Source organism: Chionomys nivalis, chromosome 12 (assembly GCF_950005125.1).
Source record: "Chionomys nivalis chromosome 12, mChiNiv1.1, whole genome shotgun sequence".
NCBI lineage: Eukaryota > Metazoa > Chordata > Mammalia > Rodentia > Cricetidae > Chionomys > Chionomys nivalis.
The window spans coordinates 18047076-18066617 of record NC_080097.1 but is presented as its reverse complement, the minus strand read 5'-3'; the positions used below and the strand labels follow the sequence as shown (position 1 = coordinate 18066617).

Here is a 19542-nt window from a genome sequence, read left to right as displayed (position 1 = left end):
ATCTGCTTGCCTTTGACTCCTGAGTGCTGGGATTAAAGGTGTTTGCCACCACCAACCTGGAGTCTGCTTGTTTTCTAATGTACATAAAATGTCTAGAGAATATTAAAGTATTCAGAAAGAATTTTCATTATATGAAACATTAGAGTATCCAGGTTTTATTTTCATTCTCACACACATAAACACACGTGTACACACACATACTCAGTTTGTGTTAAGACAATGCATCTTTAAGTCAGACTATTAAAAACAATGCACTTTTAGAAATGTGTGTAGCCATTTAAATGCTCAACACTTAAGAATTAATTTTGAAGGTGTGATGGTGCAGTTCATTAATTTAGGTTTCTAGAATCTAATGAACATGATGAATTATTTTCCTACCACCTCAGCATAAGATGCAATTGTCACTCTCTTACTGGGTGCCCTGAGATGCTGTCGGGTTTTAAAGTTTGTCGTGTGGGGTTGATTTTCTGGACAGTTGAGTTGCTTAGCTTCACATTTCTTACTGGTGAAGTGTGAATGATAAGAAGGACTGAATTTCCTGCTGTGTGAAGTGAATAGATAATGAGAAGTTACTTACTGTAAAAACTCGAGTTATAGATGGTTGTGAGCCACCGTGTGGGTGGTGGGAATTGAACCCGGGTCCTCTGGAAGAGCAGTGCTCTAACCACCAAGTCAACTATCCAGCCCCTGCTCTGTAATCTTTTAAAATGAGCTCTTCGGGGCAGTTAGGGTTTCTGAATAGCTCTATTGCAGCATCTTGACTTTACTTAATAGGATTCTAGGCATAATTCAGCCTGGCTGTGTGTTAAATTACTGGAGTATGGACAAGTGACAACGTCAGAATTCACTCATGTCGTGGGTTAGGTGGATACTCTTGGCAGCCTTTACACATGAATGATCTTGCGATTATTTTCCCTGTTTGGATTTCCAGACTCGGGGGAGATGATTCAATATGTTTGATTAGTCATAGCTCGTAGGCAGTGAAAGTGGAGTTGAGCTGAGCTGTGTGTGACTCAAGTCCCTTCTTGTCACTTGCCACACTCTGCTCTCTGGGCTGGCTGTGCACTGTGGTGACTGTCATTTTTCATTGCTCTCCTTGTGTCTGCAGATCACAGCCTTTCTTCTCCATCACCATTTGTCATCTAAATGGCTTGAGAATGTCATGGCTGTCCGATACCGAGGGTTTTGCTTGGATTGGAGATAGTGACTCTGACTGTGTCGAGCATTTCTGGGTCTCGCTGTTTGACTATGGGGAGATGATTTCTGAAGAATTTGCTGTCTTGGTGTTTTTCATATGTGGGTCCACCCTCACTTTGAGTTTGTTTCTGATATGTTTGTGTGGAAATTCTGGAGTTGGTTGCACAGGTTACCTGAGCTAATCTGGTAATTCCGAAAGGAGTACATCATTCTATCTAGGCAGTTTTTTTTTTTTTAAACTATGCTTTTAAATGTGGTCTTTACTTCTATGCCTGAGCTCTAAGAAGGCAAAGCTACTTGCTTCTTTATTATTAACCTTCAGCTCTGTGTTCCTTCAGGAACAGAGACAGAAGGATTGTGTTTAATTTCTGCAGCTGAGTGGATGTCATACAGGAGATGGACCCTCTATTTCTCTATTTCTTCCTAGGTTTGAGGATATCACAGCCTGATCAGACACTTATGATGAGGAACTAAGTCAATCTCTCTCTCTTTCCACTCTCTATCCCTGTTCCCTGTGTGTATGTGTATGCATGTGTGTGTGTCTGTCGGTCTTATGGAATATAGACACACGTCTTCAGGCTCTGCTCTGCTAACTTTGAGTAGAAAAGCAGCTGTGAAGTTATCACCTGACTTCTCAGGCCTACTATCTGGCTTTAGTAATCTCAGGCACTATGGAATATTATGGAATCCAGAGTTCCGGGTGAATGGCAGAGACAGCAGCAGTGAGAGAGGAGAATGGTGGACATTATTCCATCATGTGCCTGAACCATTTACCTGACCTGGGATGTAAGATTCATGACTTTCAAATGTAGTTTTCTCCAGTTTATATCTTAAATTGTGTATATTTACTCTTATTGATTCATCCATAGTTCTCTTTTGAAAGTCGTTAGAAATTGAGTTTAGCTGGGCAGTGGTGGCACACTCCTTTTAATCTCAGTACTCGGGAGACAGGCAGGCAGATTTCTCTGAGTTTGAGGCCAGCCTGGTCTACAAGAAGCTCCAGAACAAGCTCCAAAGCTAGAGAGAAACCCTGTCTTGAAAAACCAAACAAAAATTTAGTTTAGTTTTTAAAAAATATTTCTTCATTTTTGTTTGAGGTTGTAGTATAGTTACATCATTGCCCCTTCCCTTTCCTGTTTTGATCCCTCCCATCTACTCTTGCTCTTCTTCAAATTCCATGGCCTCTGTAAACTTACCCTATCATCCAATAAAATGATTACACCACAGGACACACTTATTCACACTAACATGGTTATAACACAGAATAGTACATAATTTCTATGAGGAATGCCTTCTGGCGACACAAGCAAATCATTCAGCTAAAACCTCAAATGCTTGTTAGTTAACAGCATTGTGAATTTACTTTGTTTCTCGTCCCTATTTACTGAATGCCCACATCTGTCTTTCAGGCTGTGACTGAGAAGAATTTTGAAACCAAGGATTTTCGAGCCTCTCTAGAAAATGGTGTTCTGCTGTGTGAGTAAGTATTTAAGGCTCGCTCTCCACAGTCACAGGGTTGTGTCCTTGGTCCCAAGTGAGATTTGATCTCTGTAAGCTGACACCTCCCCAGTCTGAGACAGTAGAGAAGGGGTTATCAGTCTTGGTATCTAAAGATAGTGTTGGTAAAATATATATTATTTTTAATTAGTAAATAAGCAAGAGCCTGTCATTGCTTTATGGGCAGATAGTTGAAGAGGGACTTGATTATATCTGACTAGAGCTCACACTCTATATAATTGCCTCATTTTCAAATTAATATACAGGATCCCTTTCATCAGGAAGATACGATGATCGCTGTGGCAAGTGTCTCTTTAGGGTTAAGTGGAGTCATTACATTGCCGAAATCGATTTGAGTCATTGGCTGTTTACTTAGCTAATAGATGCCATTGTGAGCTGCATTCCAGGCTGTGGTTACCAGAAGTTACCAGGCTGGTGCCCTGACCGATGGTGTGCGGTCCACAGTGTTTGCTTTGTGCCGTGTTTGAGTCTCCAGTTAACCAGACATGTGACCTTTGTGGATAAGAGACGGGCCTGTGAGGGAAAGGATAAAATTCTAGAGAAAAGTATGAGTTGCAGAAGTAGGCAAATAAATTATAAGAATGTACTTGAGTTCCCACCCACATATTTTGAAAGCACTTGGTAATTCCAATCTAGCCTCTTATCACGTAGATGTTTCTGGAATCTGTCCACAGGTACACTCTGGGAGTGAGCTACTAGAACCTGCATGTTTTCTTTGTTTTTGGTGACGGGAGCCCAGTGTGTACCATCATGCTGGCTCACAAGGTGCCCTTAGATACCTTTGATTCACCCTTCGAAGGATGCTATTTGCAATAAAGATTCCAAGAGAAAGGGTTAGATTCCTTTTCCCATTACTTTTGGATGTTTACAGAGGCGACTTAGCTTTTATACACATTTGCCAGTGATTTAATGTTTGCGCCTTATTTTCCTCATCTGCAATGCAGAGATCAGGGCATTTAATCTGCCTGATTCGTGGAACTGCTGTGCTCAATACCAGTTTAGGTTTCCATAAACTGTGGAACTTGGTGTCCACATGCGTTGCTAGGAGGATGGCCATGGAAACCATCCTTGTTGGCAGCTGTCCAAACGCCTTTGTTTGAGAATATCATTAATTCATTCCATATAAAGTTCCATCGAGTCTCTTTGACTGGTTGCAGATCTCTGTTAAACCAGTTGTGATTCACAGAAATGTCAATTTATGTAGTTTTATCTAATGTATACTTGGAACAGCACCCTCAGGGCCACGGATGAAGTTGCAGATTTTTCTGTTCCTCTTCACTCAGCTGTGTGCTCACAATCCTTACTGAGAAATATTTAAACTCAATTAGGCTGCATGGTCTGCCCAGTGGGCGACAGAGGAGAAATGATCTTGACTTGAAAACTGTATCATTTAAGGGTTTTCTCATGTGTTCAGAAGATGAGAGATTTCTCATGTGTTCAGAAGATGAAGAGAAAATGCCTTTATTGAGAACCATGTGACCCTTATTGCTGAGTCTGGCTACGGAAGGGTTTGCAGAAAAGGAGCTATCTATGATACTAAGCTCCACAATCTTGAGGAATTAGATGGCATTTTACAGAAATGTGTCTATGAAAATGTGCTGTTATATTTAGTTTACGAGAGTATGGAGACTAAGTAGATAATTCTATTTAAAGAGGTCCCTTGTGTTTTATATATTTCTAATGATTAGCGATTGCTCAGAACGTGTGGCTAGAGTAACCACATCTCATGGTGGCGCCTCTTCCTTTATTGTTAATTGTTTGAGAGTTTCATGCATTCATCTATGTTTGGGTAAAGTCTTCCCCCCATTTCCCTCATCTCCAACTCCTCTTCTCCTGCCCCCACTATTCCTCACAATTTCATGGTTTTTCGTTTGTTATTTTGGTCTTTTGTTTTGTTTTTGCTTTGGTTGGTTATTGTTGTTGTTGAATCCAGTTTGTCCATTTAGTGCTGCCAGTATGTGCTGTGTATAGGCTTAGTGGGGCATGGGTAACCTCTCAGCTGCTGCATCCCTGCAGAAAACTGACTCCCCTTTCCTAGTAGCACCAATTGCCAATAGTTCCTCAGTAGGGGTGGGACTTCATGGCCACCTTCTTACTCCCCACTGGGATTGTGCCTGGCTTCTTCTTGCACAGGTTTTGTGCAGGCTGTCCCAACAGTTATAAGTTCATACAAGCACCTCCTACTCTGTTGCATTTCTACTTTGGTTCTCCCGATCTTTTTGCCCCTCTTCTTTGATGTTCCCAGAGCCCTGGCAGGAGGTGGGAAGATACAGATATCCATCTAGGGCCAAGTCTATACAGTCTCTCATTCTCTGAGCTTTGACTGGTTTCAGATCTTGTTCATTGTGACACCCGTTCTGGATTTAACTGCAGATCATGCACAGTTCTGGTCTGAGAGGTTTGAAATGATTCCTAAAAACTATACCTAGGCTAAGCGATGGGCATATCATTACAAGTAAGACTATCCAGACTTGACTGAAAACACTGTTTTGACCCAAAAAAGAAGAAATTAGAGTAGAAATATTTCTGAATTGTTCCAAACTAATTCAAATTAAAATAAATGTAATTTCTTCTCTAATAGTGATAACAAATACTTAACTACATTCATACATGTTATAGAGTATGCTGTTAATAAAGCATATATCTATACAAATCTATCTATATGTCTATATAAATTTGCCATTTCAGCATTCTCATTAATTTGTACCATTAGTGAGATTCTTGCTATCTTATCTCATAGTTTCAGCAGCTTTGATCTTTCAAGACTGCTGCTCTTTCTTTAAACTGGCATTCTGTACTATTCACATCCGGAGTCAGAGGATCTTCTTATAGCTTTCGCTCAGCTGATTGCACAGAGGCATGTCAGACTCCACACTGGAAGCCACCTCTGCACTAGAGTCTCAGACAGGGCACACATCCGAGTAGCAAGTACTTCTTGTGCATCTATTTGTCAGGTTGATGGACAATTGGGGTGAGCCTGTTTGTGGTAATAATCTTCGTTCTAGCGAGTTTGATTTGGTATCTAGTGAGCTGAAAGCTGAAGATTACTGCTCTGTGTATGTGTGTGTCTGTGTATTACGTACATTTCTCTGTACTTATGTGTGTGTTGTGTACATCTGTGTTTGTGCATGGAGAAGCCTTCATCACTGGGTGCCCGCTATGGTCACTCTCTAGCTTGTTTGTTTGCAATGGGAAGTTTCTCTGCATCTGGAGTTGATCAGCTCACTGTGGTTTGCACAGTGAGATCCATGGCTCCCCTTACCTCTGCCTTCCGTATGCTGGGACTGTGAGACTTCCATGCCTGGCTTTTACGTGGGTGTGAAGGATCTGATCTAAGGTACTTGTGCTTGCGTGCAGGCAGATGTTTATCAATGGAGCAGCTGCCTGCTCTGTTCTTACGCTGTTTATTTTAGATACACATTCTCTTGACTTTATTAACAGTGAGATAGGCACTATCCCCTCCCTTTAAAAATTTTTTTCCTCTAAATTAATGAAAATACTGGCTAGAGTTCTTAGGTTATTTTAGCTCTTTCAGTTTTATCAATGGTCTCATTTCTTTAGTGTTGGCTAGTATTCATGCAGGCTGTTACCCTCCATACTTAAAAAATATAAAGTAGTTGTTTCCACATGAATATCCATAGCCCTGCTTTGCTCTGGCACAATTATTTCTGTGCTCTGAGCACATCATTTGACTACTGATATCAGTCCGCAATCTCCTCATCTTGCGGTTGAAGTCTTGGAAGTCTTCCGACAAAAACATTCTTTATTCCTCTGTGAAGGTTTGCTTGGAGATAGTCTCGCTGGGTGTGCCGCTGGTTAGTCAGTCTGTAGTTCCCCTCTTTGGAGTGATCCCAAGTTTCTGCTCTGTCCCCACTGGCCATGCCTTGGTGAACACGTGACTCGCTTCACCGAGAAGCTTCTCACCGTGTCATCAGGTCATTTCCCCAGGTCATTTCTCTTTGCTTGCTGCTCGGAAAGAGTGGTGCTCTGAGAGGACCTGCTTGTAGTGATAGTTCCTCTGTGATTATCTTAGTGCCTAAAGCATCCGGTCTTGAGAGATTCATTCAATAGGGTAAGAAAACAGTCATATCAATACTATTCTTCCCAGTGGGAGGGTCAAGTAATTTTTAATATAGTAGACAACATAGAGGATGATGTCACTTGTCATATATGTTTATAGAACGCCATTATATAGAGTCAAGGACTTGAGCATAAAGACCAGGAACTGGGAATCCCTGAGATATCTGTCCAGTGTGACAGAGGAGGGCCACAGGCTTTGGTGTGATGGAAAAGGCAGTTTTCCTGCAGCTGTCTCTGGTCTTGAATTTCTGAAGGAGGAGAAATGGCTCACATATGACTCCACAAGCCTACACTACCTACTGGCATGAATCCATTGTTTACAGCTTTTAGAAATTTAAAAAGTAAAGAACATCAGATTTATAGTCTCCAATATTATGGCCCAGCCAGCAATATGTAAATAGTGGTGCAGGGTAAAAGTTCATAAAGATAATTAACTTTTCAACTGCTTTCTCCTTTTGGGTGTGTTTTAAGCTTGACATTTATGTCTTCTTTTTAAACATCACCGGTCCATTTTATCAATGATCTGGTATCTGTGTATGTGAAATGTCATTAAGAAAAGAGTATGTCAGGCTGAAGATCTTCTTGGCATATGTTACAGCTTACATTTTCTATAGCAACCATTCCCTATAGACTCCTTCCAAGTGGCTGCATTTTTCTCTTTTAATATTTTGGCCTCAGCTTTGAGGGTAGAAAGCACAGTACTGTTATTTTGAGTGTAAGCCTGGTAGTGTTTTCTTACTTGAAGAATAGAACATGCAACATTTCAGTCCCGGGGCCGCTGACACATAAATGACAAGGACTGTATATTAGAGAAGCAAGGGAGTAATGTATGTGTTAAATGTCTCTGTCTACTCACTTGATATTAAAGTCCGTCAGCAAGAAGCTGTGGAAGTAGGTTTAATATAATGGGCAGTCTCATTGACTTAAATCGTAGAAGTGTAAAAATTCTGAGGTGAGTGTGAAAATTAGGTGCGATCTCGTGGATGAAATTGCGAGATCTAAAACTCAATGCTGTGACGAGCAGCTTTCTAAAGAGACTGACCCAGGTCCATTCATTTACGGTTTAGGCGTTTCATTGTTCTGACAAGTCCCTGAGAAAAACAGCTGAAAGGAAAAAGTTACCTCCCCCGACTCACTGCTTCAGGGGATCCCATCCATGCTTGACTTGCTGGCCTGTGGTCAGCCATAGTGTCATAGCCCTAAGAGGGAAGAACTGCTCAGTTTGTCGTGGTGGCCAGAGTGCCACGGAGTAGGAGTTGGGACAAGACACATAGGTCAGATCTTCTTGCAATTAGACACGTCTTCTATTCTTTCTCATTTCCTGATAATACCATCATATTATGAATTCACAGAGGGATTAATCCATTGATCAGATCAAAAGCCCTCAGGACTGTAATTGCTACTCTGCATACCTCTTAAGCAGGCCACCAAGTCCAAAGCATGTACCTGTAAGAAAATTATTTCCCATTCAAATCATAACTTACAAAATCTAACCAGACTTTTCCAATATGTAACTTTTCAACATGCACACGAGAATTCTATTAATAAAATTTATTGAAATTGCCGGTCCTAATATTAGAACACATGACAGAAGTGACGAAGGACAGCACTTTAAACATGTGGCTGGCTTTTAAAAATATGCACAGTAAAAGAATAAAAAAGTTCTGCAATATATTTCTCCTGTTTAAGAATTCATGTTAAAAGAACTGAAAGAAAATGGGATGGGGGATGAACCAGTTGGTTTTTGGTATTTGGGTAAACAGTTGGCTATGTGTCACTCAAAAGGCTTACTATACCTTAGAACACACCCTGTAGAAAACTGGTAAAAAAGATTACTGAAAAGAAGCATTTGGAATCTTTTGAAGTACTTTAAAATCCTAAGCTTTGCAAGGAAAGAAAAATACAAACAAAAAGGATGTCAAAGGTAATCTGTGGCTTTAACTCAGGGATAAACCACACGGCTTAAAAATTTCAGTAAACAGAGGAGCCAGGAATCTAACCAAATTCTTAGCAAATGAGAAAACGTTATTGATAAACAATAAAACCTCTACCTTTGTTAGTAAGAACTAATTAGACTGACATGCGACCCTTCGTTGTTGGTTGTTGTCGTTGTTGAAAGAAGGAACCTGCAATCTTTTTAAACTGCCGGGTCTTGCAGGCACAGCTCAGTGGTGAAGCATGTCTTAAACCTGAGTGCACAGTGCCCTGGATCCAAGCACTAGCTTCCCTAACAGCAAGAGGATGTCTGCGTTGTGGCACCAAGTGCTATGATCCGAAAATGAACACTCAAATATAAACTGATATAAATCTCAGAAAAACAATCCAGTGGCTATGTGCTATTTTATGAATATGATGTATCTATGACTTAGATAATAATTCCCAGCAATCCTTCTCTTGGGAGTCTGACTATTAGGTAGAGGAAGAGAAACATTTTACAGCCTTGTTGTCATGAAAAATATTAAGAACAAATGCCTGAAACATTGCTTAAAAATTGCTCTTATTTTTCTTCTCAAGTAAGGTAGGTCTTGAACTTGCTATGTAGCTGAGAATGATTTTTAACTTCTGATGCTCTTGCCTTCACTTCTGGGGTGCTGGGATTACAGGCATGCACCACCATGCCTAGAGAATACAGTGCTTAGCACGGAACCCAGGGTGTCTTGCACACTAGGCAAGCGCGTTATCAGTGAGCCACCGCCCCACTCTGATTAATATTTTTAATCTCCTAAAAGCTCGAGGCACTGTGGAAGATTACAAAACAGCTGACATGCAGAGGCAGAAAGTGTCTGTGGTGTTGAAAGTGTGAGGGAACCAAGGGGTAGGTACAGGGACGCTGGCGAGAATGTGAACTGATTTGTGCTGCCGAATTCCTTTCCTGGTGTTTATTAGAGATTAACATGAATGCTTTCAGTTTTGGAAATAGAAGAAGGTGGAAGGAGGCTAAACAAATATGCATGCTGCCATTTTTGTGGTGCCGAAAATTGGGGAGCACCTAAACACATGTATAAGGGAACGGTATCATAGTATCATATAGGGTAGTTCCACTGCCTTATAAATCCCATGCTCTGCCTCATCAGCCTTCTCTCTCATAGATTCTTTTCAGTTTTGTCTTTTCCTGAATGTTATATAATGCATTATATGTCTATAATGTAATAGTAATACAATATTCCTATAATGTATTATATAACATAATAATGCATATTATTATTACGTAGGATATAATAATAAAACATGGCTTCTTTCAGCTAATATTAATTTAAATTGGCTCCTTATCTTTCTGTGACTTGGTAGCTCATTTCATTTCTGGACCAAATGATATCTCAGTTTTATAGGTGAGCCAGTTTATCCCAATTTACCTAATGTGAGAGGACATCATGATATTTTTAAGTTGTAATTATGAATAAGACTTCCATAAACATCCATGTGCAAGTGCTTGTGTGGCCATACATTTTTCAACTTGTCTGGTAAACACTGAGGACTATTTCTGCTGGCTAATATGGCAAGGATATGTTTAATTCCATAAAGACCTAGCACACTATTTTCCAAAGTGTTGCAGGACTTCCCGCTCCTACCAGTGATGAATGCACATTCCTGTAGCTCCGTGTCTTTGTCAACATTTGGTGTTGTCGGAGTTATAGATTTTGGCCTTTCTTAGAGGTTGTAGGCAGGTGACATTAGCGATTTGTTCCAGTTTGCGTTTCCTGATTGACATTGTCGTGTGGAGTTTTTTCTCATAGCATAATTTCTTATCTGTGTATCTTATTTGGTGGGGCAGCTGTTAAAGTCTTTGTTTCCTTTTTAAAGCAGTGTTTTGCTTTGTTTTTAAGCTTGATGAGTTTTGAGAATTCTTTGAGTAACCATCAATCAGGTATGCCCTGTGAATATATATATATATATATATATATATATATATATATATATTCTCTCATTCTATACTTTGTCTTTTCACTCTCTTGGCAGCATCTTTTGGGTAACCAGCATTTTTAATTTTAGTGAAATCTAACACATCAATTGCCTCTTACATGGCGTGTGTCTTTGATATCCTATCTAATATATCATACTGGATCCAAGGTTGCCTAGATTTTCTTTTCTCTTGTAGGAGTAAAAGATTTGTGATCTTTGAGTTTTCTCTGTAATGTCTCTGTATAAATACTTGCTGTCCATCCTGATTTGATAGGGGAAATTTCCTGCTGTTCGGTCCATTAGTCTGTAGTTACTGGGATTGCTCAGCATGAGAAGAATCTGTGGTCAGCCCACCCCACCACACCAGGCTTAGCTTCATGCACTTTAAAAACCTTGAAATTAAAGTATGACATCACTTTTCCCTGTTCCTTTCCTCCTCCACCCACTCCTAGGCACATTTGCTCTCTCTCAAATTCATGTCCTCTTTTTCTTTAATTGTTACTTATATTCTTAACTATTCCTAAATAGATAAATCTAACCTACCAGAGGAACAGGAAGTCTGCTGTGAGATCGCATCTCCTAGAAATGTCAGGAAAGCTACACCCATGAAATCTCAACAACATGCTGCCTAAACAAGACGTAAACAAGGATGACACTAATAGACTAACATACGAAGGGAAATCTTGGGGCCTCAAGCATTGACAAGGGATGGCAATTAAGGAATGCCGAGAGCACGAGGAATAATGTTCCCAGGGAGGAGCCCCCTACCCCTGTTGGTTATCACAAAATGGTGACCCGTGAAAACATATACATACAAGTCCCATTGTATAACCGTTTCCTGTACTCTGGCATGTTTTCAAGCATACTGATGAGCCTCGGTAAAGAGCCATTGTAGGAAAATGGCAACAGACACTGGTGTGGACTCCCTGTTCTGCCACATGGGTGCCCGTCTCCGCGTCTGCTGTTGAGTTTTTATTTATGTTAGAGTTGAGTTTATTAGTTTTTATCACTTCTGCTTGAAAACACGAACGCAGTAATGAATTTTTATACCAAAAGCTTTTACTCTTCAATTTTAAATGACGAATACTGGTGATCTTACCCATGAAAATGTATTCAGCATCTATTTAATGCTCTCTATTTTAAAATACGAATGTAGACAGAAACCGTTGACCTATAATCTTGACATCTGAAGATAACCAGTCTCCATGACTGGATCTGGCAGGTCGCTCTCTGGATCAACACTGACAATTAGGAAAAAACGATAAAATTTCATTCCCCTGGAACAGAAAATATAGACAAGTGGTATTGGTTAAAAAATTATGACATTTTATTGACAGCAAAACATTTTTTTTCTAAATTTACTGCCTTAAAGAAGTTAGAAATTTTGAAAATTTTACACAACCAAAAAAAAAAAATCAAGGTGGTTTTCAGGGCTTTGCTCCAAGAGGTTGTACTTCTCTTCTTGTTCTGTGCCTGAGCCTTGCCCAGGGCTTTCTTTTGTAAGCATGCAGTGTCCAACGAGCAGAGCTCCTACTTAGAATAAAAGTAAACAAATAAATAAATACCCTGTAGTTAATAATCAATGAAAACGATATTTGTAGCTTTGGTTTGCTAGGAAGGTGTGTCATTCCTCCTGTGTATTAGTCACTGCCGAATGGAGACATTGCTCAGTGGATGGGAGTGCTCATCTTGTATGCACGAGCTTCTGAGTTCAGTCTTTGCACTGCACAATCCAGGTGGGTGCAAGGTCATCCCTGGGTGCGCGTAGGCAAGCTTGAGGCCAGTTACATGGAACACTGTCTCAAGATTAACAATTAAACAATTAAACTTAATTATAAAACTTGGATAGTGTGAAGGGACACATTTGCAAAATGCCTTAGCAGGTAGCAGAAATGTGCCCAAGCAGATGACTAATAAGATCACCCCTAGATCACCAAGCTCTCTGCATCCGCATAGTCTCCTGTGTATGCCTTCCCATTGGTTTTTGAAAACCTTCGGAGACAGGAGGTAAATAGGTATTGCTGAATTTTGAACATTTTGCTGGAGAGTTCTCTGACAAAGGGGAGAAGTGAAGGTTGCTGTTTAGAGCTATTATTATTTTTAATTTTGCAGGTTAGCCCACAGTAGAATGTCAGACTCAGGCTCTCCTTAGAAATGTTCACACCTGAGCCATGTTGAGCTTTATAGATGGCTTTCTCTGAGGGTCGCACCTGAGTTGTGAAGTCAGACTATCTCTGCTGATAGGAAAAGGGCTATGAACGGAGCCAATGCTCTAAGCACAGGTCCATTCAGCTCTTTTGTAGAGGATAGACAACATTGTTGCTGGAAAGGGAAGAAGAAGGGAGAGTAGACACCTTGAATAGAGCATCGTCCATTTGGACTACAATAACAACTACCAGTAAACGGGCAGCTTGTATATAGGAGGATGTTAGTTCTCACCGTTCTGAGCCTAGGAAGTTCACGACGAAGATGGGTGCAGGTTGGGTGTCTGGTAAGGGCCTCTTGTTCATAGTACGCACCTTCTTAGTGTAATCTTCTCACCACGACTTCCCATAGGGGAAGGGCAAGGACTGTTGACTGAGGGCACTAATCCCATTCAGGAGGTGCAGAGTCATGAGACTGTCACCTCTCAAAGGGCCCTGCCCTTTAATACCATAACTTGGGAGGTCAACATTGGAACATGCCAGTTTGGAGGTTCACAAGCATTCAGAAGAAGCTGAGGAAAAGGTTATTGAGGTCACTGTGAGGGTACCCTGAGTTATTTTGTGTTCTAGTTTTAATTATACCAAGAGAACAAACCTCTGCTGGGCTAAGCAAGCAATAACCAGGTTTGTTCCCTCATGCAAGGGAAGGCTTGAGAGGGATAAAGAGATAATTCTACTCCCGGCTGGAGGGATGGAACACAGGGTCGCAGGCCAAGAACAGAAGGCATGGGAGCATCTGGAAGTTTATCCCGTAATCTGACTCTTGCTTCAGAGCCAGTGACCTGAAGTCAGTGTCCCTTTAGAAAGTCTACAAGTGAAATTCAAGAACACTTAACTATGCAAAGCATGTCTATTTGTAAAAGTGAGTGTTTCCATACAGGGTACTTAAATTTCCTTTAACTCGAGACCCTGTGTGAGGTCCATGAAGTGTGCTTAAATTTTATCTATTTTCAGATCTCACATAACATTTTCTTATCCTTGTAAAAAAATTCTAAAAGTGCTTCCTTAAGAATCATAAATTCATAACTCATCAAATGATTTGCATGCTCAGTGTTTGTCAGAACTGTGTGTGTATTTCCTCCGTAGCCTGGTGCTTAGAACGCTGGGTGTTATGATGGATGAAGTCAAACTGTATTTCCCTCTAGTGACTCAGATCTTTTGAAGGCTGAGTGTGCTCTCTCCAGAGAGCTGTTTTTTTCCTTGTGGTTGTTTCCTTGTTTGCACATGTGTAAGAAGGTTGGGTGTAAAAAGGAAGACTAATTCATTGTGTAGATGTTGCTTCTAAGTAATGTCTGTGGCCATATTTGCCAAGGTGGGAGGAGTCTGTTCACCCACCAGAAGGTATCTGTCTGTGCTGCTTCCTTACTCTGCCCCTTACTTTACTGACAGCAATCTGTTTTATTATTCATTCTGGAAACTGCCTAGAAAATGCTCTTGAAATTATGATACTAAGAAAAAAAATAAAAAAAAGAAATTATGATACTATATTACAAAAGTGATACGTCATGTTACTGGGTAAACAGAGTGACCTTGTCAGAGTCACAGTGACTCAGTGGGTGGGTCAGGAGTTTATGACTCTACTCTCTGTCAGGACAACTGGGCTCAGGTGTCCTGAGAGTTTATATGTTACTCCTGCTTATATTAGCTTCTAAGTTATAGCAGTGAAAGACTGTATTCTCTGAAGAATATTACTCTAAAAATACTCCTGCCAAGATAGTGGTGAATACCTATAAATGACTTCTTGATAGGCTAGGTCAGAATTATGCTATTATTAAGCAATGCCTCACTTCTGGGTTCTTCTATGCAGTGCTGGGGAGCCAGCTGTAATAGCTACGCAGAAAGGCCACAACGATAGAAGCATTCAGTCAGGAGGGAAAAACTAGAGGGATTACTTTACAGCTGCCATTTGTTAGTAATCTGCATAATCATTTTCTCCATCCCCTGTTGGCGATTGAGGAAAAACAATGTGGAGAGAGAAGGGAAAAGGCGTTTTAAACGACTTGCGACGTACAATTCAGAAATGAGGACTCGTGGAGACACATTGAGGGGATAACATAAAGCTGGGGGCTGGGGCTGGAGTACAGCTTGGTGGTAACATACTGGCTTAGCCCACATGAGGCCCCGAATTCCATTCTCAGCCATGCATCCTCAAAGCCAAGGAGATGGCTGTTATTATGTGTGGTTAAGTTGTCTAAAGACCTTTGTGTGAATAAACTGCAAAAACAGAAAAGCAACTTTTGTTTGCCAGCCTAAATCTTCCTAAGCCAAGGTTTTGTAATTTTGAATGTTGCCGAACAACATTCTGGAGGCTATTAGATGGAGATGCTTTTGTCTCCTTTTCCTATTCCGAGTGTGCGCAAATGTATATAGAGATCTCTGGAATGAGGAAGGAGTGACATTCCACAGGACGCCCTCCCACACCACAACCAGTGCCTAATGCAGAGGAGAGACCAACGAGTTAGATGATTTATTTCCTCCTCTTGTTTTGCTTTCCTGTCGGACCTCCTTACAGAATAAAGAATTGCTTATTTGGGTGATGAATTGTTAAACAACAACAACAAAATAAATCCACTATTTCAAGACACTGCTTTGTGACAGTGATTAATGATTAATTACCCACGCTCACATTAATGGGAATACACTGTGTATTAAGTTACTATGTGATCGGACTCTATCAGCGAAGAAAATGAATGAATCCATGCCAACCGTGATTTAGCTGCAGAACAGCCCTTTAGTGCGGGTGTCAAAGATGAGTTGCTTTCCTTGTGCTTTGGTGTGTAGAGGTGCAGTTATCTTTGCCATTTGTGTCATATTAACTGGAAGACACTCAGTATCAGATCCCAGGGTAATTCGGAGGAGTTCTGGTACATTTAATTTTCACCCAGTCATTCTGCTCTGGTAATCAGTCATGGGCGTGAACTTGTTACCAGTAAGAAATAGTCAATTATTTGGATGAGTTCCTCTGCACCCTTTACACATGAAACAATGTGGGTAGAAACAAGCAACCAGATGAGAAAACAAAAAACATCCCATTGAGAATTATTATAAGGAAAAGTGTTCTTAGGGCCAAGTGAAGGGAATTCTGATGGTACTCTTACTGCGTGATGAAACGGAACCACATTGAGCCTTTCTTTATTGCATGTGAAACTATTTTTAAAGACACGGGCTTTGGATAGAGAGGTCTGACCCCAGGACACTTCCACCTTTTTGTTCAGAGTTCTTCGTTTTGAGTTTAAAAACTGAATTTAGTTGTTTTTTGTCTTCTGATGGGCCGCTGAGTCAGAACAGCAACATAATTCTGGGATTGGAATTTATCTACTCAAAATTTTTGAGACTATTTCAATGACCACTAAAATCACTGTGGCATTTTTGTAACTGTGTCTGTTATTTGTTTATTTACTTTCAGTTTGGTTAATAAGCTCAGACCCGGCATCATCAAGAAGATCAATAGACTGTCTACACCAATAGCAGGTTTGGTAAGTAATAAATTACCTTCAAAACTAGGTTTCTTCAGCTTCATTTTATTTTTAACCAACAAATAACGATTGTGCATATCTTCATGTGCCATGTTATATCCCTGATATTGTCACATAGTACTATTTTTATCTTTGAAATATAAGAAAGTGGTCACAGTAGGTCCCTTCATCTGTAATTACTGTCACTTTAACAAGAGTGACAACCTCCTTTTGTCTTTCAGCACTTCCTTTCTGTCCAGAGGCTCTCGTTTTAATTTGTTTTTGTTTGGATTATGATGCTTCAAAGTCTGGCTATCTTTTTTCTGGCCTTCTTTCTTCCACAAGTTGCATGCGAGTTGCTCCCGTTCTTTCTATAACGCGACCATGCATGCGCTGTTTTCTTGTCGGCCACAGCAGCTCCTCAAAGTGTCAGGCTTTCCCTGGTTGGTGTGTTTCTGCTGCTGCAGGCCCGTGTATTATGCTCACTTAGGTCATAAGAATATCTGCAGAATAATCAAGGCCCGCTAGCCTTCCTGTTGATGGATGTGTCTCTGCCTTCTTCTGTGTTAGGGTCAAATCGTTTCTAAAGAAGCACCAGTGATTTCCAGATGCCCCTCACCTTCATTATGACTCTCATTTTAGTGGTGCTGGAAATAGAAGCAAGGCCCATAAGTCTTCTAGCCAAACACCATATCACAGCTTTATTCCCAACTCTCCTGTCTTCAAATGGAAGATTTCTTTTAAGTATTAAGAAATACTACACACTCTCACCATGTGGTTATTTAGATTTTTAAAACATCATGGACTCCAATGATAACATGAATTGATGCCTTTGGAAAAATGTATAATGAAACAAAATTGATGGAGAACTTTCCAGAAGATTTAATAAGCCTTACCAATCAATACTAGTGGGATGGAGAGATGGTCCAGCAGTTAAAGGGAACAGGGTAAGGGTTAAAGGTTCTCAGTTCAACTCCCAGTGCCCATATCAGGTGGCTCACAATCACCTGTAACTCCAGCTCCAGGGGATCTGACACCTTCATCTGAACCCAGAGGGCGCTTATACTCTGGTATATATGCTCCTGCCACATAATTAAATTACAAGTCATAAGAATTAATCTTTAAATAAAATTACTATACTGGTGACAGAAGTCAGTTAAAAAGATCTCAGAAAGCACTGCATAATTAATAATTGGAGTCGAAAACCTAACTGATTATCTATGGATTATTCAATGCGCTTCTAATAATCTATTTGCAATACTTCTTTCTGAGCTTCCATGAGTTTACAGTTGTGACGAATGACCAGGGGAGCCACAGACAGCTATGCCCCAGCTTCTGGGTTTTCAGGAGCATCAAAATCTCATCAGAACCTGAGGCCAAGGATTTATTATTGGAAAATAATTGGAAGAGAAGGAATGAAGTGTTGAGGTTTCTTTGAAATTTAGAAGGCATATAAAGTTCTTAGAGTCACTGGTTCCAGTACTGACTGCTTCTAATCAAACTGCATGTATTCTAGACCTGTCATGAATAGGTAGCTGACCTGTAATTTGTACTGGTCTTAAATTTAGGTAAGTAAAATGTCTATTACACACACACACACACACACACACACACACACACACACACGGCACACACACATACACACTATTTCCTATTCTTCTAGTTATTAAAAAAATAACATTAAAGGAATGCGTCCCTGAAGTCTTTCCAGGAGGAAACATTCAGTCTTATAAAATAAATAAGCTTTATATGAAAATGACTTATTAAACAACCTGTACAAAAATAAATATTTGAATTGTATTGAGTTACACTATCTTTCCAGTGGCCTGAGTTATTCTTAGATAGTTTAATTTTTTGATTTTGAACTTTCATTTCTTGGATCAGTTACCTGCATTTTAAATGAAATTAATCTTTGATCTCAAATATACCCCCGAGAATCTGGAATGCTTGAATTGTGCTGTTTGTTGCTGTTGGCTACTGTTGGCTTTATTCAACTTTACGATTGTATGATTAGATGCAAGCACAAATGTATTTTATTTTTAAGCCCCAAACCCTCTCCAGGCATTTCTATTTCAAGCATCAAAAATTCTCTCCAGCTTGAATTTTATCTTTAGAAGCTAAAATGAAATGCATTTCCGGTATATTAAATAGAAGGCTTTTTCTAAGCACAGTGCAGTGAGCATTTCCATGGGGTGTGGGGAAGAAAGACTTTAGCTGCAGAATGGGCTAAGCCCAATTGGTTTGAAGTGAGCATCATGCCTCATTTGCCTGCTGATGCTTGTCACAATGGTTCTAACAAAATTTGTGACTCCAGTATCCACCTGCAGAGGAGTTGGTATGAGGACTGAGGGATAACGAGGAGTTGGATGTTCAAGTCTTCAATGCATGCATGTTCTTTGTTAACAAATAATGGAGTGCCTGTTAGGTTGAGGAGTTTTCTAGCACTACACTAGGAGTGTTGTAAGAGAGGACAAAGGAGCGTGTAGACTTTGACTTCAATTTCATGGAGGCAGAGCCACACAAATCAAATTAGCAAGTGGGCAAGAAGGTACCACAAAGTGAATGTGTGAGGACAACATTAGACTGACATCCCAAAAGGTTGAATTCTGATAGTTTCCTAAGGAGTAGGAAAAAACCTGGGATTTTGACATTTGTGCAAGAATACGAATAATCTAGGCCAGACTTTTCATAATGCTAACAGTTATGCTCACAGCACCCAACACAGACACTAATGCATACAAGAGATAAGAGAGCTTGTTAAACAAGGGATGACCATGTTTCCATTGTGTTGGAGGAGAGGCGACTTGTTTGTCCCGGCTGCCCAGAACCGAAATAATCACACAAAAACTGTACTAATTAAATCACTGCTTGGCCCATTAGCTCTAGCTTCTTATTGGCTAACTCTCACATCTGAATTTAACCCACTTCTATTAAACTGTATATCACGATGAGGTCGTGGCCTAGTAGCAAAGTTTCAGCACGTCTATCTCCGGCAGCGGATCTATGCTGTCCCCTGACTCTGCCTTTCTTTCTCCCAGCATTCAGTCCAGTCCTCCCTGCTTACCTAAGTTCTGCCCTATCAACAGGCCAAGGCAGTTTCTTCACTCATCAATGGTAATCATAGCACACAGAGGGAACTCCCACATCACCACTGTAGAATTTAATAGGTTCTAGAATTTAGTCCTTGA

The 19542-nt window shown here is 40.3% G+C and overlaps 1 protein-coding gene across 7 annotated transcripts in view; it reads left to right on the top strand.

Moving 5' to 3' along the window:
- The window catches only part of Lmo7 (LIM domain 7), a 195728-nt gene that overhangs the window by 54686 nt on the left and 121500 nt on the right, over positions 1 to 19542 (top strand). For all 7 annotated transcript variants that reach the window (XM_057785730.1, XM_057785732.1, XM_057785729.1 and 4 more), the window contains exons 2-3: positions 2607 to 2677; positions 16306 to 16375. In XM_057785730.1, the coding sequence (XP_057641713.1) occupies positions 2607 to 2677; positions 16306 to 16375 (141 nt within the window). The remainder of the gene's footprint in view (positions 1 to 2606; positions 2678 to 16305; positions 16376 to 19542) is intronic.